At 43.9% G+C, this 16713-nt stretch overlaps 1 protein-coding gene across 1 annotated transcript in view; it reads left to right on the top strand.

The window, feature by feature from the left end:
• The window catches only part of LOC143996041 (uncharacterized), a 693822-nt gene that overhangs the window by 52791 nt on the left and 624318 nt on the right, over positions 1 to 16713 (top strand). The window contains exon 7 of the mRNA XM_077490846.1: positions 11389 to 11490. Coding sequence (XP_077346972.1) covers positions 11389 to 11490 — 102 coding nt within the window. The remainder of the gene's footprint in view (positions 1 to 11388; positions 11491 to 16713) is intronic.

Below are 16713 nucleotides of genomic sequence, written 5' to 3'. Positions count from 1 at the left end.
CTTCTGCTCCGTTCATTTTGTGCGTTGATATTGTGTAGTGCAATTCATTTTGAATAGCACCCCAACACACTTTTTCCATACACTTGCACTGCAGCGCACTAATGTATACACATTCACCATTGTCCCTAATTTGGAGCACAGTCCCTCTGTCCTTCTTTCCTCATTTGTCCCTTATTTTGGTATGATTTATGTATCGTTGGATATAAAATGCACTTTTATTTTTGAAAAGCGCTAAACCTTTTCATCCAGTTTCTAAATTGCTGCATTTTTAAATTTCAACAGTCAATATAAAGAATAGAAACGGTAAAAAAAAGCACTAGTGTGTTTAACTAATACTTTTTTTTTTTTGGTATAAGTCTCCTTTAACCACTTTGAATCCGGGCCAATTCTAGCGCTTCTATCTTACATGTAAAATCATAATTTTTTTTTTTCTAGGGAATTACTCAGAACCCCAAACATGTTTTTTTTTTTTTTTTTTTTTTTAGCAGCGACCCTAGGTTGTTGTTGCAACGTTTTATGTCACACGGTATTTGCACAGCAATTTTTCTAACGCCTTTTGGGGGGGGGGTGGGGGGGAGAGAAACTGTTTAATGAATAAAAAAAGAAAAAATTGAATTTAGCCCAATTTTTTGGTATACTGTGACAGATGTTATGCCAAGTAAATGGATACCTAATGTGTCGCCCTTTAAAATCATGCACATGCTCGTGGAATGGCGCCTAACTTTGGTACTTAAAAATCTCTATAGGCGACGCTTTCATTTTTTATTTTATAGGTTACCTGTTTAGAGTTACAGAGGAGGTCTGGGCTAGAATTATTGCTCTTATGCACGCAGTGATACCTCACATGTGTGATTTGAATGCCGTTTACATATGTGGACGCGACTTACTTCCTTCTGTGCACATGGGAACAGGGTTTTTTTTTTTTTTTTTTTTATTATTCTTAATTTTAGTGTTTTTTTTTATTTTTACACTTTCTCTTTAAAAAATAATCTCTCCTTCAAGCTAGAATGGCTGAGATTAAAAAACAAAAACCTCTCTTGGCATTTCCAGCCATGTCCCTGACTTTGTTTACTTCCGCCGGCCTGGACATGACGTTATAATGTGCGCCCGGGCCTCCAAGGGTCATAGAGCTGACTGGGGACCATCTGGTCACGTGCAATCTCTGCTCAACTTCCAGCGTTGTCCAATTCGCTCTCTGGCTTGCTGATCGCATGGGGCGAGCTGGGAGCATCAGAGGGCAGCGAGGTGGGGGGGGGGGGGGGGGCGACCACGTCCCCTCCCGCCGCCTGTAAGAACGATCAAGCGGCTGAAGTATCGCTATGATTGTTCATACGGTGCACAGAGTCGCTCAAAAAGATGATATCTGGTTGATGGCAGTCATCATACAGATATTCCCACTCAAATTCCAGGACTTCATATGATGGCCTATGGGAGGGAAGTGGTTAAGGGGGTGTGGCAAGGGGTGTGTCTTATGCCTACATACTTTTGCTAGTAGGTGTCCCTCGATCCCATTTCAAAAAGTTGGGAAGTATGCATATGCACCCTTTTTGTGTGCAATAGACAGCCCTTCCACATGAATGGGTTGCTTACCGCCACACAAGTTAATGCGCATACGCTAAGGCAGCGCAACAGCGTGAACTAGTGCTAGGGCTGGGTTCATATTTGTGCGATCTTGTAACTCGCAAAAAGGCGCATCACTTTTGCAGGTGCGCGGCTGTACCATTCATTTTAAATGGGGGGGAAAAAAAAAGGTTCCTGCACATCTTTTGGGTGAATTCGTGCACAGGGGCAGCCCAATGAAATGAATGAGTGGCCCTAAACACAATGTGCATGAACCGTCCCACCTGCATAAGTGTCAACAGAGCTTTAAGGTAGGATCTTTTGTGCAACAATATACACAGCATACACACACAGTCCAAGATAACAAAACATTAGGTTTAATTTCCCACGCCTAGGTGCAGGAAATGTGCATGCGTGCTGTATATATTAAAGCAGAAAGGTATAAAATATCCACTTTCTCAGTCATTTATATATTTATTTAAAAAAAAAAGTAACCCCTTCCCGACCTGCCCTGTCATCCAATTGGGTCTCTTTGCCTGGGGTGGGGGGGAGTGCCTTATCCCATGATTACTCTGGCTGTCAGTGGCTCCTGATTGTTACTAGAAACCAGGAGCTGTCAATGACAGCTCGGTCGCTATGCTGGGAGCATGCTCTCAGCACAGAAACCCTGGCCATCCATTGACTCATGTGTGACATGTGGGCGTTAAGGCCGATCGTCTTAGCGATGCATGGTTAGAGTAGGGAGAGTAAAGTTCTCATACCTGGTAAATGTTGCGCCCCCATTTCTTTGATACTCTCTGTAGATATTTTTACTAAATTGCCATCTAAATAAATTTCCTGAAGTTTTTCTACACCGTCAGGTGACTGTAAATCTTCAGAGGGTTCATGAGCATGTGCCGACCGACAACGCTGTTGAATCCCTTAGCACAGTAATGCCACTTGCTAGTGTCCATATCTCCAAGGTGTTGTTGGCCAGCAGGGAGTTCACTCTCTGCAACAATGTCCAAGATGGTGGATAGAGCCGGAGCTTTGTGGTCACCTGACCACATAAAAACACTCAAAATTTTTTATTTCAAAGGCGATTTAGTAGAAAATATCTGTGGGGAATATTAAAGCAATGTGGAAGCAACATTTATCAGTTATATAGTTGTGTAGCCATTCCTTCCACTTTAAATATGTACACAGGGAGCTAGCTGATAGAAGAGTAGAGCAGAGGGATGGCCGAAGTGCAACCTTGACCAAATAGTCAAAGTGTGGTCCGTAGCCTAACTGCGCTGTCTGACAAATATTTTTGTGTTGAAAAATCGGCTGAAATTTGTATGTAAAGGCGAAAAAAACATTTAGTAAACCTGCACATTCCCAAGGTATTTTATACTTTTAAATATGCAATGACTGTTTGTCAGAATATATGTAATCCTCACATGCATGATGAAGGGGTCCCGCCTTGCCCTTTGTAATATTGCACTTTACAGTGTGATGTTATCACCAAATAAATGTTTTAGAATTTATTTTAAGGATTCTTGGTGTGCTGGCGACATATATTTAGGCTTATGGTTCCAGTCTCTAGTTGACCACTGCTGAAGCACACGCTTACCTCTTGTCTTTTTGAGGAACCTGTGTGAAGAAACTATATACAAGTATAGCGCTACCCTCCCATGAGCCGCTGCTGAATAAGGGATCATCCCCCACCTTGCACAGCTAGGTACACAGAACTTTCCACAGCACTTTTTAATCAAGAAACAGTCCTTGCAGCTTTGCTCTTGTTTTTATTAGGGATATTGGAACTTGGATGGGGTTAAAGCCTCTTTCAGACAAACGATCCGTTCAGGTCCGCCTGTCAGTTTTTCAGGAGGACCTAAACGGATGCTCCATAGACCTCTATGGAGCATCGGATGTCAGCGGTGACATGTGTGCTGATATCCAACCCGTTCCGATTCGAAAAAGTGTGATGGAGAAAAAAAAACTACTTTTCCGTCTGTCATCGGATCGGGTGACGACGGACTCTGCGGTCCGTCATCATCCGATCTCCCATAGGGGAGAGCGGCGCTCTGACAGGTCCATCCCTGCGCAGTGTGCTTGGCTGTCAGCGAAGTCTAAACATTTTACCTTCTCTAACAAAAACCTAACCTATTCTAGCATTCTAGACTCCAACTAAGGCCCCTTTCACACAGGGCGAACTCCAATAGACTGCCTGTCCATTTTTATCCGACTGTCATCCGATCTGCCTGATGGATGGGGAACGGATCCCCACCTGCCTATTTTTAGTGGACAGGCTCAGATGCTGGCAGGTATCAGCGTCCGCTAACATCCGCCACTCCATAGAGAACAAAGGGTGGTCTGATTGGGTCCGCCTAAAAAACGGACAGGCGGACCTTATCAGTCTGCTGGTGTGAAAGGGGCATAAGGCTTCATTCACACATTCTTAATTAGCTGTGGGGCTGCTAGTAGAAACCTGTGGCCAGGATGCCAGGTATTCCAATCGGCAGTGGTTGCTCAAGTCAATGACAGGCTAGAATGAACCCTATCTCCAGATCCAGCGGTCACCTGCAGTAAAGGGACAGAAGTTCGACCCTGGGCTCAGACAAATTACATACAGGACCGAATATCTGTCACTATCCACAGGTATCTGGAAGTATGAATACATGCTTATATCTGCGGACACTCCTGGCTTTTCTAACGCTGATCTCCAGGATGGATTTTATTGCGTAAATATATTGGACCAATGTAAATATATATATATATATATATATATATATATATATATATATATATATATATATATATATATGGCATACCTGTGGGATACCTATAGAAGATCGAAATCACTATAGTAGTCTCCACTACTACAGTGATCTTCACTGTCTTCTGGGCCCCCTGCTGCTTAGTGAGCACACTGGCGTGCTTGCTCAGCGCAATCGCTATTTACAGACTGCCTCGTGTTTTTCTCAATGAATGCAAAATGTTTGATTGGGCTAGGTGGAGCTTATGATGTCACTGCTCACATCTTCACTTAATCCAATCACAAATCATCTTGCATTCTTTGGGGGAAAAATGCAAAGTGTTCTGTGAATGGCAAATGTGCCTTTCAAAAGACTTTCGAAAGTCTAGTCATCACAGGGGGTCGTCTGCTCTGCACAGGACCCAGAAAACAGCCACAATCACTTTAGTAGCAGAGACTACTGTGTCCATGGGACCTTTGAAAGTTACGCCAAAAATTTTTATATGCTAGACATAAAATATACAACATTTTTTCCATGTACAAGTTAAACATTTTTAAAGCGGAGTTCCACCCAAAAGTGGAACTTCTGCTTATCTGATTCCTCACCCTCTTCGGTGTCTGTTTTTGATAGGTACCCTTCCCCACTTCCAGCAGATGCGGCCGCAACGGAGTCCGTCAGAAGTTTGACCCCCCCCCACTGCCTGACCATTCAGAAAGCGCAGCGCACTTCCTGCATGTGCAGCAGGTTGTGAAGCCACAAGGCTTCAGTGCTGGGTTCGCTTACCGGCAATGGCGGCAGCAGCACCCAACAGCCGATGGAAACATCGATTGGGGTGCCGACATCGCTGGATTCCAGGACAGGTATGTGTCCTAATATTAAAAGTCAGCAGCTACAGTATGGGGGTTATTTACTAAGGGCAATTCAACTTTACACTGCAAGTGCAGTCACTGTAGATCTGAGTGGGACATGCAAGGAAAATAAAAACCAGCATTTTAGCTTGCATATGATTAGATGATAAAATCAGCAGAATGTCCCCTCATTTCAGATCTACCCCTCAGATTTACTTGCAGTGCACTTGTAACACAAAGTGGATTTGCCTTTCGTAAATAACCCCCAATGTGTAGCTGATCACTTAAAATTTGGGGGGCGGAGCGGCAACGACTCGGCTTTAACTTTAAGGCCTCATGCACACGAGACGCAGATGAAACCTCTGTCAAAAAAAAGCTGAAACGCGCGTTTAGAAACGCGCGTTTTGCCGCGTTTGCATGTCGCGTTTAGACGCGTTTAGACGCGTTTAGACGCGTTTGCGTTTAGACGCGTTTATAAAGATAACATCATGTAGACCCTCCCCAAGCTCTCAAAGCATTTTTTTTAACTATTTCTGCTATTTTGATCAGAGTGAGCAGCAGCAGCATAGAGAGCAGTTGTACACTTGCATTTGCCGTGTCACTTGCCACGGCACCTGCCACAAGTTGTGGATTGTCCACTTGCCACGTCACTTGCCACAAGTTGGGGATTGTCCACTTGCCACATCACCTGCCACGTCACCTGCCACAAATTGTGGATTGTCCACTTGCCACGTCACTTGCCACATCACCTGCCACGAGATGTGGATTGTCCACTTTCCACGTCATCTGCCATGCCACCTGCCACAAGCTGTGGATTGTCCACTTGCCACGTCACCAGCCACATCACCTGCCACAAGTTGTGGATTGTCTACTTGCCGCGTCACTTGCCACATCACCTGCCACGTCACTTGCCACATCACCTGCCACAAGTTGTGGATTGTTCACTTGCCACGTCACCTGCCACGTCACCTGCCACAAGTTGTGGATTGTCCACTTGCCACGTCACTTGCCACGTCACCTGCCACGTCACTTGCCACGTCACCTGCCACAAGTTTTGGATTGTCCACTTGCCATGTCACTTGCCACGTCAGCTGCCACGTCACTTGCCACGAGATGTGGATTGTCCACTTTCCACGTCATCTGCCATGCCACCTGCCACAAGCTGTGGATTGTCCACTTGACACGTCACCAGCCACATCACCTGCCACAAGTTGTGGATTGTCCACTTGCCACGTGACTTGCCACATCACCTGCCACGTCACTTGCCACATCACCTGCCACAAGTTGTGGATTGTCTACTTGCCGCGTCACTTGCCACTTCACCTGTCACGTCACTTGCCACGTCACCTGCCACAAGTTGTGGATTGTTCACTTGCCACGTCACCTGCCACATCACCTGCCACAAGTTGTGGATTGTCCACTTGCCACGTCACTTGCCACAAGCTGTGGATTGTCCACTTGCCACATCACTTGCCACGTCACCTGCCACGTCACTTGCCACGTCACCTGCCACAAGTTTTGGATTGTCCACTTGCCACGTCAGCTGCCACGTCACTTGCCACATCACCTGCCACGTCACCTGCCACAAGTTGTGGATTGTCCACTTGCCACATCACCTGCCACGTCACTTGCCACAAGATGTGGATTGTCCACTTGTCACATCACCTGCCACATCACTTGCCACATAACCTGCCACAAGTTGTGGATTGTCCACTTGCCACGTCACTTGCCACAAGATGTGGATTGTCCACTTTCCACGTCACCTGCCATGCCATCTGCCACAAGTTGTGGATTGTCCACTTACCACGTCACCAGCCACATCACCTGCCACAAGTTGTGGATTGTCCACTTGCCACACCACTTTCCACGTCACCTGCCACGTCACCTGACACAAGATGTGGATTGTCCACTTGCCACGTCACCAGCCACATCACCTGCCACAAGTTGTGGATCGTCCACTTGCCACGTCCCTTGCCACGTCCCCTGCCACGTCACCTGCCACAAGTGGATTGTCCACTTGCCACGTCACTTGCCACGTCACCTGCCACAAGTTATGGATTGTCCACTTGCCACGTCACATGCCAGTCACCTGCCACAAGTTGTTGATTTTCCACTTGCCACGTCACCTGCCAAGTCACTTGCCGCGTCACCTGCCAGGTCACTTGCCACGTCACCTGCCACAAGTTGTCTATTGTCCACTTTCCACGTCACTTGCCACTTCACCTGCCACGTCACTTGCCACAAGTTGTGGATTGTCCACTTGCCACATCACTTGCCACCTGCCATGTCACTTGCCACAAGTTGTGGATTGTCCACTTGCCACGTCACTTGCCACAAGTTGTGGATTGTCCACTTGCAATTGCAATTGTTTAAAATATTTTTCTAATGGTTTTTCATCATTTGCAATCATTTTTGAGATTTTTAATGTAAAAAAAAAGGTCACCTTTAAAAACGCATATAAACGCAAACGCGGCTAAACGCGGTTGCCGCGTTCAGCCGCGTTTAGCCGCGTTTAGCCCCGTTTTGCGTCTGAAACGCAGAAATTTTTGTCTCTGAACGCATTTTTTTGCTTCTGGAAAAACGTGATTAAACGCAACTGCATATAAACGCAAAAAAACGAGACTGTGTGCATGGACACATAGGATAACATTGAATGAGTTCAGGTGCAGTTGAAAAAACTGTCCAACTGCATCTGAACGCGCGTTTAACTGCGTCTCGTGTGCATGAGGCCTTATAAGGAAAAAAAGTTGTATATTTTATGTCCGGGGGCCACATGTGGCCCGCAGAGCTCTCTGATGTGGCCCGCGACCTCTTGCCCTGGGATGGCAGGTTGGCAAGCCCAGATTGCAGATTGCCGACCTGCCATCCCAGAGCATCAGTGTTGTGAATGAAGCAGACCGTAGAGGAAGCAAGCACCTGCAGAGCACAGCCACATAAGCCAAGCTTCCTGTATAGCGCATGTCATAGGTGGAGTGATACCAAATTCGCTCTGCCTGGGACAGCAGCAGCTGGTGATAACGGAATGGAACTCACTAAAATCAAAGTGTGTATGTAAGGGCATATCTGTTCTGCAATGGTTGCTGGGCTGCTTTCAAACTGATCCGCAGGTGCACCTGCGGGTTACCTGCACTCAGCCACAGACTTCTTGTTTTACCTGCGGGTTGGGGCGCTTTCAGAAAGTGCACCAAACCCGCAGGATATAATAGAATTGTATGGCAAAGTGGAGATAACATACAGGAAAACCACAGGTGAAATGTGCTGCACCTGTGGCGTGGGTAGACCACAAACCATCAGTGTAAAAGCTGCTTTAGGCCCCTTTTTACACGATTCATCCAACCCAATCAGACGCTATATTCACCTATATGGAGTGGCAGATGAAAACAGACTTGTGTCACCCGCCTACCTCAGATCCGATCTGCTAAAAAAAAAACAGAAGTGGATCCGTCCCCTTCCATCTGATAGAATCTAAGGGCCCATAGAGTAGAGTGGACTGTGTTTGTGTCCACTCTGCATATGCAGTGTGTACACGGACCTGTCATCCGCCCGCGACTGGTTACCAAGTTGCTTAAGTGGCCCTCGCTCTTCAAAAGGTTGGGCACCCCTGTTTTATGTAAATCAGTATTAACTTTTTTGGTTTTACTTTCAAAAGTCCCATGGGCACATTCTTTCTCTGCTAATTTGTGGTAATAATTGGGACTGAGTTCTGCCAACATCTTTGCACTTTTGGCCTCTTTTGTTGTAACAGAGAGTACTAGCGTGATTTCCAGCTTCCACAGGGCTCCCACAGGTATGGGCCAATGTAACTATGTAATACAAACCATACCCCTGGAATTTCGCTTTAAGCCTGCTTGAGTTATAAGGGCTGAGCGGCCGCCTTTGATCGGAATACCTGGTTATCTTGCCATACCATGGCTGACGTGAATGAGGCCTTTGTGAGTTGGCCTATCTAAGTGGGCAAGTGTGCCCAGTATGGAGAACTCTGAACATTCAGATTGTTGGATGACAAGTCTTTAATCCTCTTTGCTGATCTTGAAACTTTTTTTATGCTGCGACTGTTATCAGCAAGTGCCTGAGAAATGTTTGTATTTAGGAATGCGTAGTATGTGATTCATCACTGGTCTTAGGTGGATGATCAGAGCCGTCATGGTGGAACCGCTGTATCCCGCTGCCGCTTGTTTAATGGGGAACATAAGAGGAAAGTATCAGCAAATGGTCTCATTTCATCTTAAGGAGAGAGGCAAATGAGCAGAGCGATGCAGTTATCAGACTGACAGTGTGTGAAAGTCAAATATATGTGTTTTATTAGGATTGTATATCAGGGAATTTACGCTCGTAGGCGGAGGCTGCTTTACGACACCGGTTTATTTATTATTCCCTGTTTATTGCACAGAACTGCGGTTTTAGCAAGTGTAAATGTCTAATGTCATTAATCTTCTCATACATTATGCAATCTGATGACATAAAAAAAGTTGTTTAAGGTCTCTAGTGCTCCTTTTCCTTTTAATGTTTGTCCTGAGTCTCCTGTGTGAAAGTGTCTGAAGAAAGAACTGCTCTTGATTCCCTATAACAACCAATCCAATTCTCCCTAAACACTAACTGGGTGACATTTAGTTTTGCTAAAGCTCCGTGTATCCTTTACAATTGCCATTTTTTTCCATAAAATGCTTTCACTTTTTTTTTGTGCATTTCTTTGCTGCTGATTTCTTCCGGTATTATTATTTAGCCCCATCCTGTATACATGCACTTGCTCCACATCAGCTACAACTTCAGCTTCACAGTCATGGAAATGGTGGACCATGACTGATCAATGTGTGTGAGCACATGTCCATGCAGTAGAGGCTACCACCATAGCTTCTAGTTATGGCCTTAACTCTACAGCTTCTAGTGATGGCCTTACCTTGGTCTATAGCTCCTAGTAACGGCTGTACTTTTATAGCGTCTAGTGATAGCCGTACTGGTATATCTCCTAGTAATGGCCCTATCTCTGTACCTCCTTGTGATGGCCCTGCTGATATAACTTATATAGCTCCTAGTAACAGCCCTACTTCTATAGCTCCTAGATATGGTCATATTTCTATAGCTCATAGAGATGGCCCTAGCTCTATAGGGACTAGTGGTGGCCCTACTTTTATAGCTCCTAGTAATGGCCCTATCTCTATAGCTCCTGGAGACGGCCCCCTATCTCTATAGCGCCTAGAGGTGGCCCTACCTCTATAGCTCCGGGGGATGGCCCTATCTCTATAGTGCCTAGATATGGCCCTACCTCTATAGCTCTTGGTGATGGTCCTACCTCTATAGCTCTTGGTGATGGTCCTACCTCTATAGCTCTTGGTGATGGTCCTACCTCTATAGCTCTTGGTGATGGCCCTACCTCTATAGCTCCTGGTGATGGCCCTACCTATATACCTCTTGGTGATGGCCCTACCTCTATAGCTCCTGGTGATGGCCCTACCTCTATAGCTCCTGGTGATGGCCCTACCTCTATAGCTCCTGGTGATGGCCCTACCTCTATAGCTCCTGGTGATGGCCCTACCTCTATAGCTCCTGGTGATGGCCCTACCTCTATAGCTCCTGGTGATGGCCCTACCTCTATAGCTCCTGGTGATGGCCCTACCTCTATAGCTCCTGGTGATGGCCCTACCTCTATAGCTTCTGGTGTTGGCCCTACCTCTATAGCTCTGAGTAATGGCCTTACTTCTATAGCTCCCAATGATGGCCCTATTATTATTTTTATTTTTTTTGTCTCATCTGGAGAACTTAATTTTTATGTCCCAGAGACTCGGCAAGTGAGAGGATATCTCAAAGCGAGACTAAGTTGTCATCAAAACAGGTTTCCATATTGGAAGATTTCCCATAGTCTACTGTTCTTGTGACCATTCCAAAATGTTGAATTTCTCGTCACTTTTTGTACCAGAGATTGTGGTCACCAAGACAAATAATAGAGGGTGAATCCCAGCAGTGACATGGTCTGTGAAAACTTCTGACCTTTTTCTACTCTATCCAAGACTAACAAAAAACGTTTACACATATCTCAGGCTAACATGTTGCTGAAATTCACGGATTATGCCCTGTTGATTTCAATCAGCAAGGAATATAGAAGTTTCAGATCAAAGTATTCTGTACCTTATGAAATAGCTCCACTGGGGTTAGGGCTATTCCATCCTTATGGTTTCTGCTCATAAAACATGTATGTGTCTACTGACTTTCCAATATCTTTAGTACTCAGTTCATTCATTTAATATTGTTGCCTTTGATTGCAGGAAGGTAAAGAATATTTGTTGAAAAGCCTGGCATCGTGGCTGCCAAGCATGCAGAAGAAGGAAGAACAGGAGGACGGGGCAAGTCAGCTGGAAATGTCAGAGGTAAAGGAATCGCAATAGACCATAAATGTTTGCTTTAAAGAACACCTGTGCTTTGCCTATACAGGGCAGCTGGGGCGGGTGGTCCTTACTGCTGTGCTGAATGGCGATTTCATAATCACGTGTGAGTGCTCTCCAGTGCAGTAATACTCTGAGCCCCACCGGTTTGATTATGCTGCCCTTTGGGGCGTAAATAACCGATGACCAGCATCTGCGATAAGTTAAAGGATCAAGAACCAAAAACCAGTGCAGGGCTATGCTATTATAAATCAACAATTAATTTTCAACTGATATCAATATATAAACAAAAAAAGTGAATAACCAAATCAAAATACAGTATCACAGTATGATACAATAACCATAAAATATATAGTGCATCACCTACCAGTGTATACAGTAAACGTGCAACAAACATTCATACATACGCAAACGTGAAAAAAACACACAAAACACTGTGATGAAATACCCAATAATAGTGAATAAGTCCCAATCCTATAATGTAATCAATGGGCGGCTTCTTTACCATTCACGCTCAAAGGTGTTCACTAATCACCCAGAGCAACTCCAAACTGCTCACCTTTTACAAGCTGAATTCTCAAAATGTACAAATTTACCTTTGGGGTGTGTCCTTGACAGCCTGGAATTGAGTTGAATGACCCTGGGTGTAATTTGATCAATCTGAAGACTGGCGGCTTCTAGTGGCCAAAATAAATGACTGCAGGACACAGCTACAAAATGACTCTACAATAACCTTTTCACCTTCCGGCCCTTTAAAGTTTTATGATGCTGGGAGGCGGGGCTGGGCTTAAGAGCACATGACCGTCGTGATTGACTGTCACAGCAGTCACGTGATCCAAAAAGCTTTCTGTATACACCATCAAAAAATCGTATGAAAAATAAGCGTTAAGCTTTCAAAGCAATTGTACGATAATCTGATTGTTAGTACAGAGCTTTCCAGAGCCGATCAGAACAGTTAATTTGATATTATTTGATCGGACATGCACGGAAATTTTTTACGTATGATGCTAGATCCTTTGATTTTCTTTTAATCAGTACTGTTGTTGTTCAAAAATGCAATACAAATGCATTACAACACATGACATAATTTCCAATTTTTTTATACTGTTGTATGAGAAATTTCGTGACTTTAGCAGACTCATCAGATTTGATCTGAGTTAAGCATGCAAAAAAAAAGACAATCATTTATCCAATAATATCATTGTGTGTACCAGGCATTAGGATGCGCAGGAGCGTCCATCGTACGCACTCTTGGCAGAGCTGTTTGGGCAAAGATTCACACAAACATGCGGCCCCTCTGTGCCAAGCACCAGGCGCCGAGAGGCCGCATATCTGTGTCCGGCCGTATTGTATTTTTTTGCACATTAGTGATTTTGTTTAAGCCAATGGAAAGCTATTTACTATGAGGAAGTGTGGCAGAGGAGAAATTTGTGCTAAAAGTGTGTGTTATCAGGCACTCCCATTAAAGTTTAGGGGCCAAAAATGGCCACTCTGCCCCATTTACTTTTTTCCAGCTTTGAGTGACAAGCTTCAAGCAACACAATGCTCAGGTGTGAACGAGAACCATTGAATATATCCTAGATCGATGATCTTTTGGTTACCATTTTATATTGTTTTGTTTAACCACCTTCAAATAGACATGTCCAATTTAACCAATGAGGTTGTCAAGCATATCGGCACAAGCAATTCAGATAAATACACCAGAAATAGAAAAATACGTCCCCTTTATTCCTAAGGAATCACAATCTTAAAAATATGGGGTTTACATAGCTCCAGATAGTAAAAGCAAATGATCATCTTTGTTCTGGATACATTCATCAATCAGCCATAACATTATGAACACCCAGCATAACCCATCGAGGCATGGACTCCACTATACCTCTGAAGGTATGCTCGCTCTGGCATTAACCTGTCAGCAGCAGATCCTTTAAAGCTAAATTTCAGGAACTCAGCAAAAAGTGCATGCCACCTCCAGGACTTACAGTGCCTTGCAAAAGTATTCGGCCCCCTTGAACTTTTCAACCTTTTGCCACATTTCGGGCTTCAAACATAAAGATATAAAATTTTAATTTTTTGTGAAGAATCACCAACAAGTGGGACACAATTGTGAAGTGGAACGAAACCTATTGGATATTTTAAACTTTTTTAGCAAATAAAAAAAACTGAAAAGTGGTAAGTGCAAAATTATTCGGCCCCTTTACTTTCAGTGCAGCAAACCCACTCCAGAAGTTCAGCGAGGATCTCTGAATGATCCAATGTTGTCCTAAATGACTGATGGTGATAAATAAAATTCCACCTGTGTGTAATCAAGTCTCTGTATAAATGCACCTGCTCTGTGATAGTCTCAGGGTTCTGTTGAAAGCGCAGAGAGCATCATGAAGACCAAGGAACACACCAGGCAGGTCCGTAATACTGTTGTGGAGAAGTTTAAAGCCGGATTTGGATACAAAAAGATTTCCCAAGCTTTAAACATCCCAAGGAGCACTGTGCAAACGATCATTTTGAAATGGAGTATCAGACCACTGCAAATCTACCAAGACCTGGCCGTCCCTCTAAACTTTCAGCTCAGACAAGTAGAAGACTGATCAGAGATGCAGCCAAGAGGCCCATGATCACTCTGGATGAACTGCAGAGAACTACAGCTGAGGTGGGAGAGTCTGTCCATAGGACAACAATCAGTCGTACACTGCACAAATCTGGCCTTTATGGAAGATTGGCAAGAAGAAAGCCATTTCTCAAAGATATCCATAAAAAGTCTTGTCTAAAGTTTGCCACAAGCCACCTGGGAGACACACCAAACATGTGGAAGAAGGTGCTCTGGTCAGATGAAACCAAAATCGAACTTTTTGCCCACAATGCAAAACAATATGTTTGGCGTAAAAGCAACACAGCTCATCACCCTCAACACACCATCCCCACTGTCAAACATGGTGGTGGCAGCATCATGGTTTGGGCCTGCTTTTCTTCAGCAGGGACAGGGAAGATGGTTAAAATTGAGGGGAAGATGGATGCAGCCAAATACAGGACCATTCTGGATGAAAACCTGTTGGAGTCTGCAAAAGACCTGAAACTGGGACGGAGATTTATCTTCCAACAAGACAATGATTTTTTATTAGTTAAAAAAGTTTCAAAAATCCAATAGATTTCGTTCCACTTCACAATTGTGTCCCACTTGTTGGTGATTCTTCACAAAAAATAAAAATGTTATATCTTTATGTTTGAAGCCTGAAATGTGGCAAAAGGTTGAAAAGTTCAAGGGGGCCGAATACTTTGCAAGGCACTGTATCTCTATTATTTCTCTGTTCATTTATTTTTTATTTATTAAGGGTACTTATGAAGTGCCGTCAATTTATGCTGCACATTACACATATATTGTACATTCACATCAGTCCCTGCTCTCAAGGAGCTTACAATCTAAGGTCTCCAACTCACATTCATACATACACATTGTAGTGTGGGAGGAAACCCATGCAGACTCCAGGCAGGTATTGTGTTATAGGTGTCACTTGCGCAACATGTCAAAAGTCAAATACCAATTAAGATTAAAAAAAAATATTAAATAAAAAGACCAGAATGTGCATGTGGGTGAATGGTAAAAACAAAACAATAATTACCCACTGCTAGGATGCAGCAGCATTAATGGTAAAATCTACCCTAGTGGCAAACTCTACTGGTGTTTGCTTCGCTTTATAATACATTTCAGGTGCATCAATTCATATAACATGCAAAACTCATCAGTATATAGAAAAAAAACAAGCTAAATCCAGTCCATAAATGCAAAGAGAAGTATATACAGTGCCTTGCAAAAGTATTCACCCCCTTGGCTTTTTACCTATTCTGTTACATTACAGCCTTTAGTTTAATGTTTTTTTAAATCTGAATTATATGTGATGGATCAGAACATAATAGTCTAAGTTGGTGAAGTAAAATTAGAAAAATATAAACATAAAACAATTTTTCAGAAATAAAAAAAACTGATAATTAGCATGAGCGTATGTATTCACCCCGATTGTTATGAAGTCCATAAAAAGCTCTGGTGCAACCAATTATCTTCAGAAGTCACATAATTAGTGAAGTGATGTCCACCTGTGTGCAATCTAAGTGTCACATGATCTGTCATTACATATACACACCTTTTTGAAAGGCCCGAAGGCTGCAACATCTAAGCAAGAGGCACCACTAACCAAACACTGCCATGAAGACCAAGGAACTCTCCAAACAAGTAAGGGACAATGTTGTTGAGAAGTACAAGTCAGGGTTAGGTTGGAAAAAAATATCCAAATCTTTGATGATCCCTAGGAGCACCATCAAATCTATCATAACCAAATGGAAAGAACATGGCACAACAGCAAACCTGCCAAGAAACAGCCGCACACCAAAACTCATGGACAGGATAAGGAGGGCATTAATCGGAGAGGCAGCACAGAGACCTAAGGTAACCCTGGAGGAGCTGCAGAGTTCCACAGCAGAGACTGAAGTATCTGTAACATAGGACGTCGATAAGCTGTACGCTCCATAGAGTTGGGCTTTATGGCAGAGTGGCCAGAAGAAAGCCATTACTTTCAGCAAAAAACAAAATGGCACATTTTAAGTTTGCAAAAAGGCATGTGGGAGACTAACAAAATGTATGGAGGAAGGTGCTCTGGTCTGATGAGTCTAAAATTGAACTTTTTGGCCATCAAAGAAAACGCTGTCTGGCGCAAACCCAACACATCACATCACCCAAAAAACAACAGTGAAACATGGTGGTGGCAGCGTCATGCGATGGGGATGTTTTTCAGCAGTCGGGACTGGGAAACTGGTCAGAGTTGAGGGAAAGATGGACGGTGCTAAATACAGGGATATTTTTGAGCAAAACCTGTACCACTGTATGTGTGATTTGAGGCTAGGACGGAGGTTCATCTTCCAGCAGGACAATGACCCCAAACACACTGCTAAAGCAACACTTGAGTGGTTTAAGGGGAAACATGTAAATGTGTTGGAATGGTCTAGTCAAAGCCCAGACCTCAATCCAATAGAAAATCTGTGGTCAGACATAGATTGCTGTTCACAAGCTCAAACCATCCAACTTGAAGGAGCTGAAGCAGTTTTGCAAAGAGGAATGGGCAAAAATCCCACTGGTAAGATGTGGCAAGCTCATAGAGACTTATCCAAAGTGTCTTGGAGCTGTGATAGCCGCAAAAGGTGGCTCTACAAAGTATTGACTTT

Source organism: Lithobates pipiens, unplaced genomic scaffold (assembly GCF_037356315.1).
Source record: "Lithobates pipiens isolate NorthernLeopardFrog02 unplaced genomic scaffold, aLitPip1_a1.2 Scaffold_19, whole genome shotgun sequence".
Taxonomy (NCBI): Eukaryota; Metazoa; Chordata; class Amphibia; order Anura; family Ranidae; genus Lithobates; species Lithobates pipiens.
The sequence above is the reverse complement of the archived record's forward strand: the minus strand, read 5'-3'. Positions and strand labels throughout refer to the sequence as shown.